Source organism: Panthera leo, chromosome B1, assembly GCF_018350215.1.
Source record: "Panthera leo isolate Ple1 chromosome B1, P.leo_Ple1_pat1.1, whole genome shotgun sequence".
In the NCBI taxonomy this organism is placed as follows: domain Eukaryota; kingdom Metazoa; phylum Chordata; class Mammalia; order Carnivora; family Felidae; genus Panthera; species Panthera leo.
The window spans coordinates 2,810,197-2,832,115 of NC_056682.1; the positions used below are offsets into that span (position 1 = coordinate 2,810,197).

Below are 21,919 nucleotides of genomic sequence, written 5' to 3' on the forward strand. Positions count from 1 at the left end.
GCTCAGAAAGGGGCTGTTGAACTAATTCTCAGGCAGTCGGTGCAAGGCACGGGTCCCAGTGCCTGGGGGCAAAGCCTTTCCTTATCTGTGCATTTGATTTCCGCTTGGTAGTAAGCAAGGTGGAGGGCAGAATGGACAATTACAAAGACCCTTTTGAGCGCTGTCACATCGTAGTCTATGCTTTTTAGAACAGTCCTGAGTTGAGAGAAGAAAGACTCAAGTTCTCCCGAGCCAAAAAAGCCTGTGTGTATGGAGCACGGCAAACACCGCACGCTAAAATTATAACCGGACCCACTGACATAGCGGGGATTAACCTCCTGGGGAAAGTCTAACGTACTAGAAAGACTGATGATTTTTTATAACCTGGCATTTCGAGTTGTGTGTCCAGCCCAGGAGACAGAGATAGTTTGCTAGCGATACACCTTCATAAGCAGCAAAGTGCTTCCCTGGCCGGCATGCCGCAGACACTCTGTGTTCCCGTTCCCATCCACGTTCCTCTCGGCAGCCAGTCCGAAACATGGCATCAGGGTCTTCCGTCGTGGACGGAGTGAGCCAGGTCCCGGACGCCTCCGCCAGGACACCCAGCAGATCCCCAGTGCTTCACAGGACTCTGCACGCCCTGGTTGAGCTCCTACTTTTCTCTTCTGTACTTTCGTGTTTTGCCCCGCTTTCTTCGGTATAGGCCAATCGCGTGGTGGATGAGAAACAGGAAATGTACAGAGCAACTGCCATGCAGGGTCCAGAGCTCAACAGAAGGACCCAGCTGGAGATGAGAACACGGAGAAGAGGGAGGCCATTGGCAGAGAGGTAGTAATTAGTGATGCTGAGATCCCAACTGCCTCCTTCTCTCTGCAGGCCAAGGGATGGGCTGTTGTCTGAGTTCCTCCGTGGCCAGAGGACGAGGATTTAGATTACTCGACTTTCATGCCCAACGGCTTTGAAACCCTGGGCTTGGTTTCTCCCCGATGGCCCCTCTTGCCCATGCGGAGGAGAGACAGGAGTGCCCTCATTACCAGCAGCCACTGTGGGACTTGGGCTGCACAGAATCGTCTAGAAGGAGCACCGGAGTGATGAGTCCCAGGCACCTTCCTTTTCTTTCACCCACTTCATCACCCTTCAAAGGTGCTTCACTTTATGAAGAAGTAAAAATGCTTCACAATGATCATCGTTGCCTGAGCGCCAATGGAGAAAACTGAATTGTTCCTTATGTTGTAAGAGTTACGTCTACAAAACCCTATATCTGCTCGTACATTTCTTCGGTCTTGTCCTATCACATCATTCCTGGGCAGCTGCAGTCAGACACATCCATTTCCATTCCCTCTGATTTATTTCGGAGGCTCCAGTAGGAGATTCGGCTGTGTATCTCTGCTGGGGGTAGGAATAACTTGATTTAGCAGTCTGTGCCACAGGGGGCTCTGAGATGGTCCGTGCCGCGGTCGCACGAGGGTGTGCCTGGCCACCTGGAAGGCGGGCTGCCCGCCGGAAGAATTCGCGGGTGTCTGCGAACAGCTCTTCCATCCAGGTCCTTCCTCCACTTTTGCACGGGATCCCCGTCTCGGGGTCCCATGGGCCCAGGCCCGCATGAGTTGCAACCGTGAGCTGTCAGCAGGGTGGAGGGGATCAACTTCCTTAAATGTTCTCCTCACATGCGAAATGACCCACGAGGTTGATGACGACCAGCCAGACCTGCTGCAAAGACCTGACCTTCTATGCTTGCCACGTGGAGCCCAGGAGAGGGTAACATCCGGGAGAGAAATCAGTATCTCACGGTGGAGCTCTTCATCTGGTCTTAAGCTGTCACTAACCAACACACCGGGAGCCGACGGGTGGACTTGAGGTCCAGGTATTAAAACGTGATGCAGAACTAAATTCCATCAGCTAGAAGGAACGAGATGCCCTAGACACTGGCCCAGCAGGGAGGAGTTCAAGAGGGGGCACAAAGTGTGTTCCCTGGGGACCCTTGGGTGTGTCAGAGGGCAAGGGAAGACATTAATATAATGATCAGTGGCACGCCTGAGGTCACAAGGATGGTCACTCGAGAACTAAGTAAGGATTAGGGCTCCTGATTACCTGTCCAGTAAAGCATATTTATAAAAATGCATGAGTATTTCTTGATAACATGAATCCCAAAGGGATCCCCTCCACTGTCTTTTTTTGTTTTTTGTTTTTTGGAGAATAACTGCTATAAATTTTAGCTTCCAAAAATTCTGTAGAGGCTATGTATGGAGCCTCTTCTCTACACATAATCTTTATTCTTGGAGAAGTTATCTGGAAAAATATTTGAGCAACATAGAGAGACAAAAAACATTGCACATCCGGGGTGTCTGGGTGGCTGAGTTGGTTAAGCTTCCGACTTGGGCTCAGGTAGTTTCGAGCCCCGCGTCGGGCTCTGTGCTGACAGCTAGGAGCCTGGAGCCTGCTTCGGACTGTATGTCTCCCTCTCTTTCTGCCCCTCCCCCACCACGCTCTGCCTCTTTCTGTCTCTCAAAAATGAATGTTAAAAAAAATTTACAAATAGCACATCCTATGATTTCCGCTTTTCAACATGTATTCTCTTTCAAACTGTTTTGAGTAGTAACAGTCCATTTTATCCAACATTGCCCTAAATCTGCTCGTGCATTCTTTCTGTCCTGTCCTATTGAATTAGTCCTAAACAGCTGCAGTCAGACACAAATATTGCCCTCATCTGAATACTGAGTGCATAGATAACCTGAGCAATGAAATATTATAATGCCAGTTTTTGAAACATGATTTGCTAATTATTGGATCCAATGTATTCCACCTTCAGTCTCTAAGAGCGATTCACTTTCCCATGACGCGCTTCAAACTGTAGGACCCTGCAAAGCACTCAGCCTCTCAATCCTGTTCCATCCAGACCAGCGTGGTCATGTGCCTGTGCACTGTCTCATTAGACGCCACCTCATTAACCGGCCCTAGTTTGTCGTGTGCTGGAATCAACATCTGCCCCACGTTCTTGATTCTGTACATAAACCCCAAAGCAATCACCACGTTTTCGTGTAAAACCTCTCTGATGATGGAAAATATGACAGATTTCTCCAGCTGTTCAAAACTAGAAACTAGACCGTTCGCTTCTTCCAGGTCGTGGGAAAATAAAGAAAAAGGCACCATGAGAACGTGCCACAGGCACTAATAGCAGGGACCTGGGTGGTCTGGACAGTGAAACTCCTAAAATACTTTGCTAGGTTTGTTACGGATTTGATTCCACCCTGTTATTTGGCTGGGGCAATCTCTGAAGCCTTCAGTTGCGTCTGAATCGAATAATGGAATTCTGAGTTCCGTCTCCGGTTCTCAGAAACAATTTTCATAATACATTCTTCTATTAAACACAAGAGATTTCCTTGTAGGCTTCTTATATCACTTGTCCGTTTATTAAAATTCATTAAGTAGCGATCAATATAAAGATTATAAGGCTTTACTTGGCAGGTGTCTGAGACGATTATAACAGCACCATGCAATTTAACCTCTATATCCAGAATCTGGTTCGAAGTAGGAAATCCAAAACAGAATCCAAAGTGCTTTTCAATCTTTGATGTCAACACTGTGGCCTACAGGTCTAGTGTTTTCATTATTCACCACTTTATGGAGATAAGAGTGACGTGTCTGAAGAGCTGCACATAATTCATAGAAAACGGGATAAGTATGATCTGGGGATAAGTAGACACCCGGGAAACCATCTCAACCACGAAGGCCACAAACATCTCCTCTCAAAGTTTGGTTTCTGAAAAAAGTATAAATGACAAATCCTGACTTCTTAGCTGACAGCTTGCCTTGGACTACATTTTTGCCATCTGTATTTACTTTGAAAGGTAAGCCAGGGGGATGAAGCGTTTTGTTTTTTTTTTTTTTTAAATTTCATTATAATTCTTACACTGAAAAGAAAAGTAAACAGAAACTGTTTAAACTTTAAAACTAGGTTTTGGTTAATGCTAAGGCTAACCTTTAGGTCACAACTTGAAAAACTGGAGGGGTGCCTGGGGGGCTTGGTTTGTTAACCAACCGACTTTGGCTCAGGTCATGATCTCACAGTTTGTGAGTTCGAGCCCCGTGTCAGGCTCTGTGCTGACAGCTCAGAGCCTGGAGCCTGTTTCCGATTCTGTGTGTCTCCCTCTCTCTCTGCCCCTCCCCCACCCATACTCTGTCTCTCTCTCAAAAATAAACATTAAACATACATATGTGTGTGTATATATATATATATATATATATACACACACATAAAAATACTAAACATACAGATTTTCAAGTGGCAGTAGGTGACATTCTGAAAACACAAGACAGCCAGTTTTCCATATATCTGGGAGGACAGCCCTGTTTCTGACTGTATCTCAGATCAAATACGCTTCAATGGTCTGACGCACATTCACGACTGTGTTCCCACTGTGACAGACCCTTAAAGGAAAATGACAGGGAGAGACAGCATGCATGTGGGTGAGGAGGGTGGCTGATGGGCTGAATGTTACACTGAAGAAGCCTATGTAGGTGAAATCGATAATAAACTATCATCATTTCATTGGTGCTGGACAGAACACCGTGGCAGATGTAGGAGGTGTAAACGCAGAGAGGTTTAGTGGCAGCCTGGGGACTAGACAGTGGGACGTCCTAACAAACTTAGAATCCTGTGTGAAACACACAAGACTCAAAAGCTACGGGCTTGACGATAAACAATTCCATTATCTACATCGCAATTGGTTTTAGGTTCTATTCGTGCTTGTAAACTCATACACATTTATGGGTGTCTTTGGTACACTTCTGACCGTACTTCACCACGATACCAAGGTTTCACATCCAACCTTAAAAATATGTTGAAAAGTGATTTTTAAATAAAAAAATGGAGGGTATTTTTTTTCAGGTAGCTTCCTTAAGTTTACATTTTAAGCAAGTTTTATTTCTGGACAGCTATTCTAACAAGTCAGATGTGAGCTTGAAATCTGGCAGAGAGAGCCCTTATGTTAGGGTGCTCTTTAACTAAAGCCACACAGAAGCAACCGTGTCCAGATTGCATAGGAATCATGCAGGGAGCACAGAAACTTTAATTCTGTGGGTAGACTGGGCACCTGTTCAAAGCTTAGTCCAGTTCTTGAAAAGGATCATGTATCGTTGCTCCAGTCCAGCCCCTGCCTCACTCAGGAACATGGAAAACATAGTGAGGATTCCACGTAGAATTGATGCATAACATTAGAATATAAAGTTACTATGCCGTTTCTCCATTTTTATTAAGAATTTTTTTTTAGGGGCGCTTGGGTGGCTCAGTCGGTTAAGCCTCCGAATCTTGATTTTGGCTCAGGTCATGAATTCATGGTCATGAGAGATCAAGCCCGGTTGGGCTCTGCACTGGGGCAGGCATGGGGCCTGCTTGGAGTTCTCTCTTCCTCTGCCCCCTCCCCTGCTCACACGCACTCTCCCTCTCTCTCAAAAAAACAAAAAACAAAAACCAAAAAAACAAAAACAAAAATTGTTTTACTGAAATTCACCAAATCACACACCAACTGGCAAACAGTGAATATGGTAAAACCTTGGATTGTGAGTAACTTGTTCTGCGAGCATTTGCAAGACGAGCAAACATTTCTAATACATTTCAACTTGATAAAGCAGCGATGTCTTGTAATACGAGTAGGATGTGACGCCCAATGTCACATGATCACAACTGAGCCAATGGTTCTTGAAATCACTTTGATATACCAGGGCTTTGGATTACAAATACTGGAATGAATGATGCTTGCAAACCAAGGTTTTACTGTATATAATGCTTATTCCTTTTTATTTTTTCTGACATTTCACTTCCAAAAAATCCTCAGCAGAGTATACCAGGTAAGATGTAAAGGAAATTGTTCCAATAAAAATTCTGAATCTACTGCCAAGCACAGTTGTCACAGGAGATTCTGACTGCCCTTTGCCCTAGGGGCTCAGTGATAGATCAAACCCGGTGGTAAGAGATGACTTTCTCTCAATGACAGCTGTCCATGCAACACAGGACATGAGTCCCAAGCTCTCAATTTAGTCTACTGAATGAGGCAGAAGGATACTCAGGGTGGCCCTGATGACTTCTGAACTTCACTTCTTGTGGTATCAGTGATTTACAATCAAAGGAAGGAGGGGGGAAGGAAGGAAGGAAGGAAGGAAGGAAGGAAGGAAGGAAGAAGGAAGGGAGGAAAGAAGGAAGGAAGGGAGGAAAGAAGGAAGGAAGGGAGGAAAGAAGGAAGGAAGGGAGGAAAGAAGGAAGGAAGTAGGAAGGAGGGAGGAAGGAAGGAGGGAGGAAGGAAGGAGGGAGGAAGGTAGGAGGGAGGAAGGAAGGAGGGAGGAAAGAAGGGAGGGAGGAACCGTCTTCTATTTTTTTGATTTTTTTTTTTGTCTGAAAATCTGTGTTTACATTTCTTTTTGCTCTTCACTCCTGCTTCTTCCATTTTCTTTTATGCCTCATAAAAACCTGACCATGAACAGGAAAACAAGAAAATAATGCCCTGTAACTTAAGCATAGCAAATTTAAATTCGTTGGTGTTAGGAAGGAGTAAGAATTAGTTCACTACATTTTTTTTTAAAAAAAGCACTCATAATGGTTTGAGTTCTGTGTATTATGTTTTAAAAATGTTTTCAACAGAAAGAATTACACGAAGTGTAGAGGACAAGGTTGAAATAACTATGTAATATTCAGTATATTGTATAAGACAAATATTTTTGGACTTGTTCACTAACTGAATGATTCCAAGTTTTAAAAATGGGATTACTGGTCACAGAAAAATAGCAAAAAAAAACCCAACAAAACAAAACAAGAACAATTCATGACTGTTTTTCAAATACATGAAAGTTATGTTTTCATTTTTTATCAATACCTGATAAAGATGAAGTGAATTGCAATTCTGACATGCAGGTTTGCTACAAAGTAAACACTAATTAATTATCGTTGATTACAATCGATTGCCTGACTTTCCTGAGTGAATATACATCTCAGAGGCATGTGGTCCTGGTGGGAAGAACAGAGGACCCTCCTGTTTGCTGGGCACTGGGCGAAGTTTCACAAGCCCCGGTTTATGCAGAACTCACAGAAACCCATGACGAGGGCACGCTTCCCTGAGTGTTCCTGTAAGGAAACTGATGTGAAGGTGACCACTGACCGCAGACCCTGGACTGACGTATCCAAGATGAGTGAGTTCGAGAGCTCAGCCACACAGCCCTGTTCGGGCACAGGCAATGCCGTGTCACATGCTGAAAAATCTAGACCTCATTCCCCTTCCGCCCCCCAAAAATACTCTGCAAGTAGAAATCTAAGCACAGCTGCTGGGGGCCTGCCTGCCTCCTGTCCCTGTTCTTCCTGCTCTTGGAGAGAACCTGCTGTACATTACCTGGGCCCCCGGGCCCTGTTTTCAACAGCTACTCCGGGCTGCCCCGGGTCCGTAGACCCACAGAAGGGGTGTGTTAAATAAAGCCACAGACATGGGATTGGTTCTTACATTTCCCTTAATTTGAAAATGGTGCCATTTAAAAATTTTGAGAACATGTGATTATATATAATTTTTAATAGACCTAAGTGCAATCATATGCATCATGGTTCTTTAGTGATTTTATTATATTGTATTGTATTTTAAAGGTTTATTTATTTATTTTGGGGAGAGACAGAGAGAGTTCCAAGCAGGCTCCACGCTGTCAGCACAGAGCCTGACATGGGGGTAGAGCTCAGGAACCATGAGACCATGACCTGAGCTGAACCTATGAGTCAGACGCTTGGTTGACTGAGCCACCCAGGTGGCTCTTTAGTTAATTTTTTTTTATTATTGACTTTTTTTTTTATTCCTAAGTATAACAGAAATTTCACTAACCCCATATTTTCTTAATTTTATCTTCACGTGTGTAATCACGTAGGGACTATATTTTATCTCTCTGAATTTAGAATTTTCTGATAAGAAAGGAAAAAACGTCTAAGGTTTGCACACAAGACAAACATTAATACATTACGAAAGGAAATACTAAGTGAATGATACTGAAAATTTGTCAGACTTGGTATTCTCACGGAACTGACCGGACCTTTGAGGTTTGGAATTCAGGAGACAGAGCTCCAAGAATGTTTTCATGTAGGAACTTGGACCTCCAGGACCATGTGCATAATCTGGTTCTTAAAATAGGTGTGAGACATTTGTTTTCATTCTTCCTCAGGAAACCTGCAACCATATCATGTATTATATCTTTCTTCCAGAAAAGGTAGAACTACAAACAAAAAAACACACCTTCTTTTACTTTCCTAATCCCGTTTGCAAAGACAGGGTATGGCATTACAGCTAGTGTCCTGGATGTGAACTTCCCTTTTTATTTATTTATTTTCTAAAGTGTTTACTTATTTTTGAGACAGAGAGCATGCAAGCAGGGGAGGGGTAGAGAGAGAGGGAGACTGAGGATCCATAGCGGGCCCTAAGCTGTCAGCAGTGAGCCTGATGTGGGACTCGAACCCACGAACCGTGAGACCGTGACCTGAGCCGAAGTCGGACGCTCAACTGCCTGAGCTCCCCAGGCGCCCCCTGAGCTTTCTGACTGATCACAAATGCTACAGACTTGCACAGAACTTCGTCCTGTTAATGGCTGAGTCTAAGCCTAATGAGGTGGCCCCACAGTGGACACAGACTGTGTAGGAATCTATATGGAGTCTGGACTCACTTCAGCACCGACTACTTGGAGTTCTGTTCCAAAGTTCTGGGTGGAGTCTCTCTTTCACACCGTGAGCTAGCTAATGTTGTAGGAGCACCTGGTGTTCCACACTCCATTGACCTACCCAAATCAGACATGTGAGAGGCACATATTATCAAGAACTGGGGAGAAGAGATCAAGCACAACGGGGGCGCTGGCGTGAGACACGGCCTGCCAACCTTTCTGTGGAATTATTCAAGGAACCACGTGAGATAAGAATCAGGTTGTACTGCAACAGGTGCAAAGAATCCCTGACGATTTTGTTTCAAAAGTAGCTATTCTTGTTATCTTCACCTTGTTGAGTTTTACGACGTTTTTTCCCTAAGGCTTCACTGCCTTTATGAGCCTGTCCTCCTTGAAATCATGCTTTCCCTGGTTTTATAATAAATATGTAAACTCTGTGCACTAGACTGTAGCTCTTAGCTCATAAATGAAGGAAACAAACAAAAGAGATAGAAAATAGGAAAACATGAGCAGAAGGCACCTTGGAGATGTTCCGGTGTTTTCCAATCCACTCAGCACCTGTAGGATGGCATTTACCAGGCATCCCCCTACCCCTTCATCACATGTACTGGGAGGAACAGCTTTCAAAATGAAGCACAAATTGAGAGTTCTATACCGCAAAAGACAGCGCCCAGAGAATGAGAAGATAAGCCAGAGTGGGAGAAAATAATAGCAAAGGAGATGACTGATAAAGGACTATTAATCCAAAATAGACAAAGAGCTCTTAAAACTTAGGAAGAAAACAAGAAATCCATATGAAAAATGGGCCAAAGACCTTCACTGATGCCTCCCAAAGAAGATATACAGCGGGAAAAAGCACATGAAAAGATGCCCCACATCCTACGTCATCAGGGAAATGCCCCCATCCTAGGTCATCAGGGAAACGCCCACATGCTAGGTCATCAGGGAAATGCCCCACATCATGTCACATCCTAGGTCATCAGGGAAATGCCCCACGTCCTACGTCATCAGGGAAATGCAAATTAAAGCAACAAGGAGAGCTACTATCCACCTGTGAGAATGTCCAAAATTCAGAATACAGACATCACCAAAATACCGACAGGGATGTGGAACAATAGTGACTCTCACTCCTTGCTGGAGGGAACGGAAAATGGCGCCCCCCACTTTGGAAGACACGGTGGTGCTTTCTGACAACATTAAATATGCTCTTACCATACATCTGACAATTATACTCCTTGGTATATATCCAAAGGAGTTGAAAACTCATGTCCACACAAAAATCTCTATATGGATGTTTATAGCAGCTTTATTTGTCATCACCAGAACTTGAAGCGACCAAGATGCCTTTCAGGAGGTAATGGATAAATAAACTGTGGTCCATCCTGACAACGACACGTCATTCAGCGTGAGAAAGAAATGAGTTGTCCAGCCATGAAAAGATATGGACGAACCTTCAGTGCACATCACCAAGTGAGAGCAGGCCGTCGGAGAAGGCTACACCCTGTGTGATTCCAACTATGTGACCTTCTGGAAAAGGCAAAACTATGGAGACACTGAAAAGATCAGTAGTGGCCAGGGGTTAGTGGGGGGAGAGACCATGAACAGGTGGAACACTGAGGATTTTTAGGGCAGTTCAGCTATTTGTATGACATTGTCAGGGTGCATACGTGTCATTATGCATTGTCCAAACCCATAGACTGTACGACACGACCAGTGAACCCGGGTGCGAATGGACTCTGGGTGGTGAGATGTGTTACTGTGGATTCGCCGATTGTAGCGAATGCACCATCTGGTAGGGATGGTAGGGAACGTCAATAATGGGGGACACTGTGCACGTGTGGGCAAGGGATGCCTGGGAAATCTACGTCTTCTCGATTTTTCTGTGAACCTTAAAACTTTCTTTTCTATGCTATAAAAAATAAAGTCCCCTGAAAAATCAAGTACATTCCCATTTTTTGAGGAAATGGAGAACGGTAAAGAGAGGCAAAATTAATGCTGAAGAGGTCAGTACATATCCCAGCGTTACGCTGGGCCCGAGGCTTCCAAAGGACCTTCAGCGTGGTATCGAAAACCCTGAAAACCGTGAATAAATGGCAGCATTTGATTTCCACTCCTCTTCTTTGGTAGAAGTTAGAGAAAAGTGGAATACAGTCCCCCCCCCCCAAAAAAAGGTTTGACGAGGAAAATCCCATCATCCTGAGTTCATCCCATCTGCCATCTGGCAAGCATATATTCCGTGTCACATGGATGATGTCTCAGCAGCTGTGGGTGACATTCTGCCCACCTAATTAGCGAGCACCTCCGGTCTTCGTTGTCATCGACTCCAAGGTATGAGTGATTTTACCCACCTCTCTACTGGCAGAGCAGAGCACAGCATTTGGAACAGAGCACGTGCTTAGTAAATGTTAAACGAAGTTGAACGGAAGGGCTTTGGGGGAGCAGGAACATGGCGTGTTTGGATGTCCCTAAGACATCAAAGGCACAATCACGCTGTGCCCCTGTGTCCAGACAAACTGGACCGAACTTTCCGGGCATTCGTGCGTAATCGTGGCTGCAGCTGTGCTGTGTTCCCGTCGCCCAGGTGGAGAAGAGATCGCGATTCAAGCGGCCTCATCTCCTAGACCCCCGCGGCCGCCTAGCCAGTGAAGACGCCAACAGCTCTGTCTTCCCGCCACTGCCCACAACCCCCTGTTTCTTGCAGATCTGCACCCCTCACGCTTCCCTGCGAGAGGTGAGGGTGATCCCCTCGGCTGTGTTTGGAGCGGCGCTTGGAAGCATTCGGGGTGTACCAAACCACCCCGGCATTCAACGCAAAAACGCGAAGGGGCGAGATGCCACGCGGAAGCCAGCTTTCTGTGCTGGTCCGCACATTCAGAGCTGCCCTCTAAGCCTGTTCGGCCTCCTCCATGGCCCCCGGCTTCCACGACTCATAGTAATAAGAAGAATGACAATACATAAGGTAAACGTGTTAGTTTTCAAGCTGGCCAGACCCCACCCCACGCCCAGCCACGTCACAACCAGAAGCCTGCTTTGCGGGGCTGAATCTAATACTAGTGTTTAGAGGGAAGGGAGATTCAGAGACTTCACCTCGTCTGGAGCTCGGGCCCAGCACTTGCGTATAGACTCGGACCAGAACTCTACAGTCTGGGAGCCAAATTTCCCATCGCTGTTTTTAAAAATTGCTGGGATCCCGTTCTGCTCTCGTCTCATGTGGATGTAGCCTCCTGGGGACCCCAGTGGGGAGGTGGGCGATCGTCAATGAGAGGAACACTCGTTGTCTGGCTCCCGTACCACGTCACTACCATAAACTCTCACCTTCACACTGAAGCACCAGTCACCTTCACGTGCGACATGTTTTCACGGAAAGCAATGGAGACAGACCCTTAAATACGAGCTCAAACATCTAGAAATACAAAACCCCCAAAACAGCAGATCTTGAAAATTCAGGTCTTAGCCTAGATCTAGGTGGTGATTTTTGAAGAAATGAATGGGTCGGGGGGGAGGAGAGAGAGAGATTTAAAAGCTGAGAACTTCCTAAATGTACCCCCAGGTCTAGAAGCGGAGTCCAAAGACACGGTACAGATGAATGAATGGGTAACGACGAAGGGAAACGGAAGAGGAGCCTACTTCAGAGTCCTAGACTGTTCCGACTGAACACCTGGCCAGTCTTCACCATCATTCTCCCAACTGTGTCCCCCGCCCCGCCCCGCCCGCCCCCCAGCAGTGAAAGCACCTGCGGAGTCCTGTCCTTGAAGCATCACACACACGGGTGCTTTGGGGTGTTCATCAGCCCGCTGACCTCAGCCTGCAGGGCTCGTTCCGGGAGCCCTCTCCCTTCCCTCCCCCCTCCCTCCCCAACTCGTTCCCGGCCCCCCCCCCACCTCGACACGTGGGCAGGACGCTACTCCACTGGCCGTTGCTCCGACATTGGGCCCGAGAGGCGCCCTGCAGCAGATAGCCCGTGTTGCAGGTGAAGTTCACGACGTCGTTCAGGTTGAACTCGCTGCCGTTGGTGAAGCCGTGGGCAGGGTTCCCGGGGTGGCCGCAGGTGATGGCTGCGTAGGAAGACAGGCCCACAGCAGTGTCAGAAAACAACCAGGTCGTCACCCCCCCTTGGAACGCCTCATCAAGACCTTTACAGGCGTGCCCACGTATGGACTCAAAGCCGGCTGTCAGATACCTTACAGGCTGTATTTACACTTGGAAGGGAAAAGGGTGACAAAGAACCATAAGCAGACCTAATGTGTTTATTATAATTATGGAAAATAACCTACACTTGGAAGATGAACTTTCTTCATCTTACTAAGTATTCTTATGTCACGACAGAACGTCAAATAACTCTATATAATAAAGCAGTGAACAACGAGAGGGGGTAAAATTCTTACACCAATTACGAGTTTTGAATATCTTCCCCTTAGAAAACACCAGCTAGTTTCGTGGAACTCTCATTTTGAAACATTACAGGGACTTGGCTGATAAACTGAATATACATCAATTTTTCCAATATCAATTTAAACATCAGGAAGTAGCAAAATAAGTGTGCATGCTCAAACAGCATTTTCTTTGACAGTCCCTATTGTGCGATCTTTAGAAAGGTAGTGAACTGTCATTAATGTCATGCCCTAAATAACAGCAATACAAATCCCAAAGATATCCTTCAGAAGCCCTTTCAAAAGAAACACATTACAGTCATAAAACTGGTGTTTTCCTCCTCGTTTATCTTGTCAACGGTTCTTTCTTCTAAGTAAAGCTTTCGCCCCTGAACTCTGCCCATTTACCACCGCACTTTCCTAGATGATACCTGTCATTATCTATGGCCGCAGCAACATTTCCTCTGTATAATTCGCAGGAAAATAAAGAATATACTAGGAGAAAAAGACTATCAGTGTAAAACAAATTTTGCAATAGAGAGTACAATGTCTTCTAAAAACACTAGTTGATAGTTATCTTGGATGTTATAAAGTTTGAGGACAATCATTCCATGAGATTCTACCTCTTTCTTTTAAAGGAAGGACTGCTGGCAAAACTCTGGATTCTTGTTGAAAGAAAAAATACGAAACAACACAGAAGATCAGGGGTATGTAGCTATCAGGGGGACTCCGGAAAGTCAACCTGCGGACAGACTCTGTGCCTTTGCCCTCCTTCTGTTTCCACCCTGTTTACCCTGTGATGAAATCAGGTAAATGAGTGCATGACATCGCTCGTCCTGGGATCTACCTGTCTGAGAGGAGTTAAGGAGCACGTTCACTGCGGACCAGCCTCTGGAGGTGCTGGAAGGGAACACAGGGGGAGGTGGGTTGGAAAGGAAGGGAGGAGCCCTGCCGGTAGCGTCTCTCTCAACACAGGTGAAGGGACGCGTCTCCATTCTGTCTCACTCTGGAGGTTACACACGTCTGTGCTAAGACTTCCTCCCAGGAGAAAAGGTGACCAAAGGAAGCACATGCTGAAATGCGTTCACGTTGTACTTACGGACACAGACGGGGGTCTGTCCGGACCACTTGTGGTCTTGCAGGCAGATTCGAACGGAAGTTCCAACCAGCCTGAAGCCAGGATTGCACTGATAAACCACAGTGTCCCGGTAGCTGAAGCCGTCTCCGCTGATGTGACCGTTCACGATCGGGTCCGGGGAACCGCAGTGGCCAGCTGCAGACACGAGTAAAACCGATAAACGTTTTGCAGAGTCAGTCTCTGATGAAAGCAGTGCATTCACAGCCTGTTTACCTTTACTGTCAAGTGCACAACGTGTTGGGATTTTTCCCATTTATACACAGTATTTTGTACAACTTTTTTGCTTTGTCACATTTATTGTTCTCAACAATTGTGGGAGTCATATTTCAAATATGAAATTGCTAACACAGAGGAATTGCTAATGAAGTTATTTCCCCGATTATGGTTTCCCCATGTATTTTCTTTACTTGTTTCTCTTACCGAGATTTTATGTTGTTACCGCTTTTCCAAATAAAAGCCAGGAAAGGGGAAGAGACACTTGGGATTAGTATTGATATGTTTTGTGACATGTTGACCATGGGAGGTAAGGATTTCCAGTATGAGAGAGTAGATCGTGGAACTGTTTGTGAAATTTCAAGATAAATATCAGAAAATATGCTTAATTTCTTTTTTTATGTTATTTATTTATTTGGGGGGGGCAGAGAGAGAGAGAGAGAGAGAGAGAGAGAGAGAGAATCGCAAGCAGGCTCCACACCATCAGTGTCAAGCCCGGTGAGGGGCCAGAACTCATGAACCGCAAGATCATGACCTGAGCCGAAATCAAGAGTCAGATGTTTAACGGACTGAGCCACCCAGGCGCCCCAGAAAATACGTTCAGTTGCAAACATGTGCATTTGCTTAGGTTTGAACTGGCTTGTAGTCACTTGGAAGAAGAGTCTAGTATTCGGGGGACGGATGTCCTGAGGACAGAGCAGGTGTAGGAGAAGCAGGATTATGGATGTTAGCTGACGCTCCCTGAGCTTGCCCGTGGGAAGTGTGTGGGGCCGGAAAAAGAAAAGGCAGGAAGGTGCCATCAGGACGGACATTCACACTGAAGGAGAGGTGAAAAGCGATGGCGGGAAGGAATCTGAAATGCGAGAAGGTAATTAATTGGCAAACGTTGTCCAACAGGCTCCAGTAACAGAGAGCGTCCGTGTGCAGAAGGAAGTAAGGGGCGCTCCGTTCTCTGTGAGCGGAAGGGTGGGGCAGTGTGACCACGACCCTTGGCTTGACTGCACTTCTGGCAGCTCCCGAGCCTTCTCACCCATGCCCCTTCGTGTAAAGTCCAGTGTTAGCAAACACTGTGCGAGGTCAGTTCAGTGTGAAGCCCCCACCCCCCCACTGTCTGATGGGCTTCCATCCCCCACCACCCCCGGGTGAGGTCTGTCCCCCTGGCCTGCCTTCAGCACCATACTGCTAGGTCAGGTTCGCCGGAGCCCCCCTTCCCCCGATGTGCCCTCTTGGGGACCCCCGCCCGGGACCGCTCCTCTCCGGGACTGTGACCCCCACTCCCAATGCAGCACAGATGAGCGCCACCTCTCTCCCCCACTGGAAAATCCCAATGCAGTGACCCCACACCTAGCATGATGGTACCACACACAGTCTGCCTTCCCATCCTTAACAAGCGTCCTTCACACTTTTTCCCCTTTAAGAACCACGCGGTGCCACGTGGCACAGAGGGAACTTGGAAGAGGGGGGCTCGGTGTGGCTGTTCTGCTCTCCACCTGCCTTCCTGCGCTCTCCCCTTCCCTTCTGCTCCATTCTCCTTCCCCTCACCTGGTCCCCTCCGCCCCTTCCCTCCTCACCCCTCCCTTCCTCTCCTATGCAAAGAACGGCTAATCAACAAAACAGGAAGCATTAGGAGTACCTGACATTCCAAGGATCCGTGTTACACGTGGGTTTGGGATGCATGCGAAGAAAAAGGCGTTCACCACAAGTTCCTGAGTGACCCACACAAACCTCAAAGCTGATGGGGATAGGGAGGGACAGGCGGGAGTAGAGGCAGAGTATTTTTTTAAATGTATAATTATTTATTTTGAGAGACAGAGATGGGAGAGAGAGAGAGAGAGGGACTGAAACTCTAAGCAGGCTCTGTGCTCAGCTTGGATCCTGACTCGGGGCTCGATCCCACGAACATGAGACCGTGACCTTACCTGACATCGAGAGTTGCACGCATAACTGACCGAGCCACCCAGGCGCCCCCATGCAGAGTGTTTTGATGTTGGCTCCCCCTGTTCAATTATCTCCCAAATAGAGCACACAGCTGTCAAAGCTTTACACAAAGCAGACCACCTCCAAGGTGGAGAAAGTTGTCAAATCGTTGCCATGCAACAATTGGTGCTAACTCCATCATTCTGAAGAATTTAAAATAATAATCTATGTTTCTGCTTCTGACAGCGTTTACCGGCACTGTGTCCTCCTGGGTTTTGCACTAAGTGTATTATCGGCAAGGTGACTTTGCAGCACGGAGAGGGAACAGACCCGATCGATGCCGGGTATCCCTGCTCGAACAACGTTTATAAGAAGTCGGGCCAAAAAAGTCATGCTAGATTTGGTCGATTCTTTGTCGCCTCGACAGGTTTTTCCCATTCGGCCAGATCGATTAAGTCGATCCTGGCAAGAGGCCCGATCACCTCCCCCAAACTGATACCTGATGCATGCAGAGAACTCAGAGGAGGAAGGATGTGCCCCAAGGGTTGAAGAATGAGCCTCTGAAGCTGGGAATGTTATCACAGAACACTGACCTTGGCTCCACAAGCCCTCTGCCACTCAAGAGGCCATCACATGCAAAGTGTGCCCTGTTAGGCAGGAGATGGGGCCATTTTCCAATCCGGGTGACGACGACTAGTAAAAGAGCCAGACGAGGGGCAGCACACAGGCTTGGCACAGAGATCCCACAGAGATCCCAGCCACTTTTGAGGTGACCATTAAAACATGTACTTTCTAGAAACATGTACAACAACACAATCCAATTTTCAAAGAGGGAGTGGGCCACCTAACTCCCGGCTGTTGTTCTAGAAAAATGCCAAGTGCTTTGGGGGTTATCTCTGAAGCCTGCCACCACTCCATGAGAAGGGACTTGGGGTGCAGGGCAACTGGGATGCGTAAGCGGGGTGCGTAGCGATGGGAAAGCCTCCACCATTTATAGGATCTGCTTGGTCTCACCCTTGACTTGGACAAACGTCCCCGGCCAGACTCACTCTGAGAAATTAATAAACATTCTCTTTCATAATGGAGTTTTTGTAAGAGCACATAGTTTGAGTCTGCGCTATCTTCTGGAAACCTGGGACAGAGCTACTCTTAACGGTCAGGAAGGTACCTGTATACTTTCGATATTGAAGGGAAAAGATGACAGCCACATGTGGAAGCAACAATTCCCAATGGCGCCTCTTCCCTGACATGTGGTCATTTCAGTTCTTTTGAGGATCTGGCCTTCAACACGAAAAGGACACAGAGGATGTCCTTCCAAAGCACTTCATTTTGGCTCAGGGCCTGACAGGAAGAATCCATAGCATCACCTGCTGCTTCTGCGTCCTCATTTGAATACATGTAGACCATGTGACTTCCTGATTTGAAGCTACCACATACCAATCTGACCTTCACTTATACGAATTTCCAGCCCATGCGTTAAAATGTTTTTAAAACATTCAAAGTCCTAAACCAATTACAAGCCACTCACAAATATAGAATATTCACACAATTTCACTTAAGAGTATTTAACCAGAATGTTGACAGTATGTAAAAATATCATGGGCAGGGGGGAATCTGTGTTAGGTAGAATTTGAGCTCAATATACTCGGAAATCTCTTTCAAAGGTAAGAGTCTATTACTTTATGACAATATTGTGCTATGTCTTTTTTGAGTTTCTTTACCCTTGATGTAGCCACATTTTGTGTTAGATTCACTATGTAGGAAGTGTTTCTCTTTATCTATCATAGAATGCTCTGTAGCATAGCGCAGACTCAAATTATCTTCATGCTTCTGTCCAGTGGCTAAAATGTACGTCACCCATTAAATCCCTGTGACAGTGGACAGTGAGGTCCTTTCCACTTTCAAAGCATATCCAAATCCATTACCTGCTAGGCGATCTGACAGTAATTTAATGATGATTTCCTACTGGCCAGCAATGTTCTTGGGGCATGGGATTGCACAGAAAATAAGATCCAACCACAGAGAGTGAAAAAGCGATGGGGAGGTCTAATTCGGAAGGGCCTGAAGGTGTGGGCATCCACGGGAGTGGGGGAGCAGGGCGGGACATGCAGCCAAGAGTGGACACTGCAGACCCTAAAACAGGCAACATGACCATGGTGTTATAGAACCACATTATCCATTTACTGGAAGGGCATCCACGTTTATCTGCTTATAACTGTACATACTGTTCTTTACTTCATGCGTCTTCCACTACTTGGATGGGTTTCGCTACTACAATTCTGCTAAGTGTAAACGATAGCAAAGGATAAGAAAATCTATTAACTACAAAATAAAAAAAAAGAAATTCAAAGCAAAGTATCAACTAATTAAAACGATGTGAGTATATAGTTGGTCCTAGATCCCACTTTTTATTGTTGTTGTTGTTGTTTGTTTGCTCCTTTGTTCTTTGTTAACATTTGGCTTCCGCTTAAACACAGATCACTCACTGTTTCCTACAGGCAATTCTGTAGCCAACAGAATCACATCAGGAACTCAGTTCTTGAGAAATATCAGTTGGAAATGCTTTCAGTCAAGTGTGGAAAGAAAATCTCGGAGTGACAAGCATGCGGGCTGCTTTATTTCTGGATCAATCCTACCTGTGAATTTAGTAATCTGCCACTAAGCGGAACCCGAGAGCACCGACTAGGGCTCGGGGACGAGGCAGAGTGGTAAAAACTGTCACTCTACGGGATCTTTAATTCTGTAGCCAGCTAGATAGGTATAGGAATATCTCCTACAGGAATTGCCAAGTTTCCTTTTACTTCAAGTATGAATGACCAAATCTATTTCTTCCACGGTTCTGGAACGTTACATTTTCTACCTTTTCTCCAAGTGCAGAATCAGCATGTCTGCACTGCGGGAAATCCCCCAACTCTTATAACTGGTTTTGAATCAGTAGCTGAATTAGGAACTCAGTGCCAGCGTGGGTGCTGCCCAGTGTCGGGCGGATGGTTCTCTGGAGCCCACAGGCTACACCATGAGTGAACATCATTCTATTGGCCTATGAAGACCACTGAAGGATAGAATAGGGACCCTTCAGAATTTCCAGAACAACCGAGATTTCATTTGTGCTGCAGTGGAATAGGCCAGGTCACAGCCACCTGGATGTATCACCTCCTTTGCCAGGTAATTGCTTTGTGCTACAGGCTTTGAAAATTCCTGGCTTATAGTTTATGCTATTCTGTATATAATGAAGGCTGCATTATTGTTTTCGTTCATAAACTGTTACTATATTGCAGTTAGAATGCTCCAAATAAAAAAAGAGAATGTCTTTTGATAATCTTTCTCTAAAATTGGGTTAGGAGGGATAAAATTTGCCCAAGAAGTTTTTTTTTTTTTTTTTTTTAATGTTTATTTGTTTTTGAGAGAGAGAGAGACAGAGTGCAAGCAGGGGAGGAGCAGAGTAAGAGGGCGACGGAATCTGGAGCAGGCTCCAGGCTCCCAGTTGTCAGCACAGAGCCCGACATGGGGCTCGAACCCACGGACCATGAGATCACAACCTGACCCAAAGTCAGACGCTTAGCGGACTTAACCAACCTTGCCGCCCTGCCCAAGAAATTTAACTAAAAAGAGATGGGTAGGAAGGTAGACTGAAAGCTGGAAACAAGTGGGGGGGGGGGGGGGACAGGAATGCCCTGAGGCCAGGAAGGGGTGTCCTGGTTTCTTGGATTCCCCCTGGGTCAAGGGTTCCCTGCAAACTTGCCAGAGGCAGGATTGGAGGGGCTGGGACGCGGCTGGGATCCCTGGGGAGCCCAGGCTGCTGTCTGCAGTCTTGGGGGTCAGCAGGGTGATCACCCACCACACGGCCAGCACGTGGGGACCAGGCAGGTCAGCGATGCAGGCTTCACCCACTACTGCAGGACTCAGAGCAGGACAGCCTCCTCCAAGCAGCTCTTTCTAGATCCATCTAAACCCCATGTCTTAGCAGGTGTGGTCTAACATTTCTGAGAGGACACAGGTGCTTTCCTGAATGTGTTTCTGGTAGAGTGAATATTGTGAAAACTTGTTCTCAAATGAACTGGATTCCTCCAGCACTTGTACGGATGCTATCCGTGCTTTCTGGAATGCTCTATTTTAGAGCAGGAACCTTATCCATTCATAGGATGTGAGCAATATTTAGAATAGATTCCTACGGTGTTTCTCTATTTGTTTCTCATTCTGTAAGGAGCCATGCGGTCCACAGCCCTTGGAAAACACACTGACTTCTACTGGTGACTTTTCTGAGTGACTGGCCCAGGGTGTCATATGTCAGCTGGCAGATATACCTTAATATCCCAACACATGCAAACGCTGAACACTTCCAACTTTCAAGTTACAGTAAAGCCTTGGTTTGTGAGCACAATTTGTTCTGGAAACATGCTTGTCATCCAAAGCACTCGTATATGAAAGTGAATTTCCGGAACCATTGGCTCAGTTGTGATCGCGTGACATTGGGCATCACCTACGACTCGTATCGCAAGACATCGCTCGTGTATCAAGTTAAAATTTACTAGAAATGTTTGCTCATCTTGTGGAACCCTCGCAGAAAAAGTTACTCAGAATCCAAGGTTTTAATGTACTTTCAAGTAACGCGTGTTAGAGTGTCTTACAATTATGTGCACTTGTACGATTTTAGAAATGAATTCGGTGATTTGGAAATGTAAATAAGCTCCATTTTTGCCCATATTCCATAGAAACGCACTGCACCAGTAGAGATTCTGGACACGCTATCTCCCACGTTATAGGTGTGCACTCTATGGACCCAGAGCCCTGCATCCCTTGGTGTGGAATCTGTGCCATTAAACGCAACTGTATACTTGGATCTCTCTCCTATCATCAGGTCACATTCTCACACACACACACACACACACTCCTCCCCAACCTGAGAGTTCACTACTGTAAGGTCACCTTTTCACTGCACTGGTTTGTGTCTGTACAAATACCAATATTGATCTGGGGATTAAAACGGAATACATTTACACATTTTTAGAAAATCTACAAACCAAATATTCAACCTTCATATTTGCTTTGTGATTATTGGTACTTATTGCTGAAAATAAAATAATAATCATTATAAATGCCCAGTACCTGCGTAAGAATTAGAAATACAGTTTGTTCCATTCTTTCCTTTCTGGGCAATAACACTGGCTTTGCGCTAAAGGCAAGGTTATTTGGCAGTGGATTCCAAAGCCAATTGACAAACTCTTCTTGAGTATTAACAAACAGTCACAAAATGTCAGACGGTTCAGATTCTTACATGCAGAGAAACTCGTTGGCATTAAACACCATTGGATGCATTTGAATCTTCAGATCTGTACGTATTAAAGGAACACGTCTGAGTGCTGAGAGACAAGACTTTGATCTTCCACAAGTGTGATTTCTAGGGGCAGTGCTCAGCAACTTTGCCTAAGTCTGAGAAAATGTGGTGCCATGGACAGCAAGGGAATTTTCCCAAGGACACGTAGGTATCTGCTTACAGGAGGTACACGACACTTTGTGCATGAGTACATCAAAGGAGGGCCCAATCTTCGCCGCAAAATGTTTGTCTCAAATCTTTTTGGACACTTCCTAGTGCCAAGAGAATTAGTTTAAGCCATACTTAATATAAATA

The 21,919-nt window shown here is 46.0% G+C and overlaps 1 protein-coding gene across 1 annotated transcript in view; it reads right to left on the reverse strand.

Annotated features, from left to right (window-relative positions):
* The window catches only part of CSMD1 (CUB and Sushi multiple domains 1), a 681,511-nt gene that overhangs the window by 44,973 nt on the left and 614,619 nt on the right, over nucleotides 1-21,919 (reverse strand). Inside the window, 2 exon segments of the mRNA XM_042934172.1 lie at nucleotides 12,534-12,707; nucleotides 14,122-14,295. Coding sequence (XP_042790106.1) covers nucleotides 12,534-12,707; nucleotides 14,122-14,295 — 348 coding nt within the window.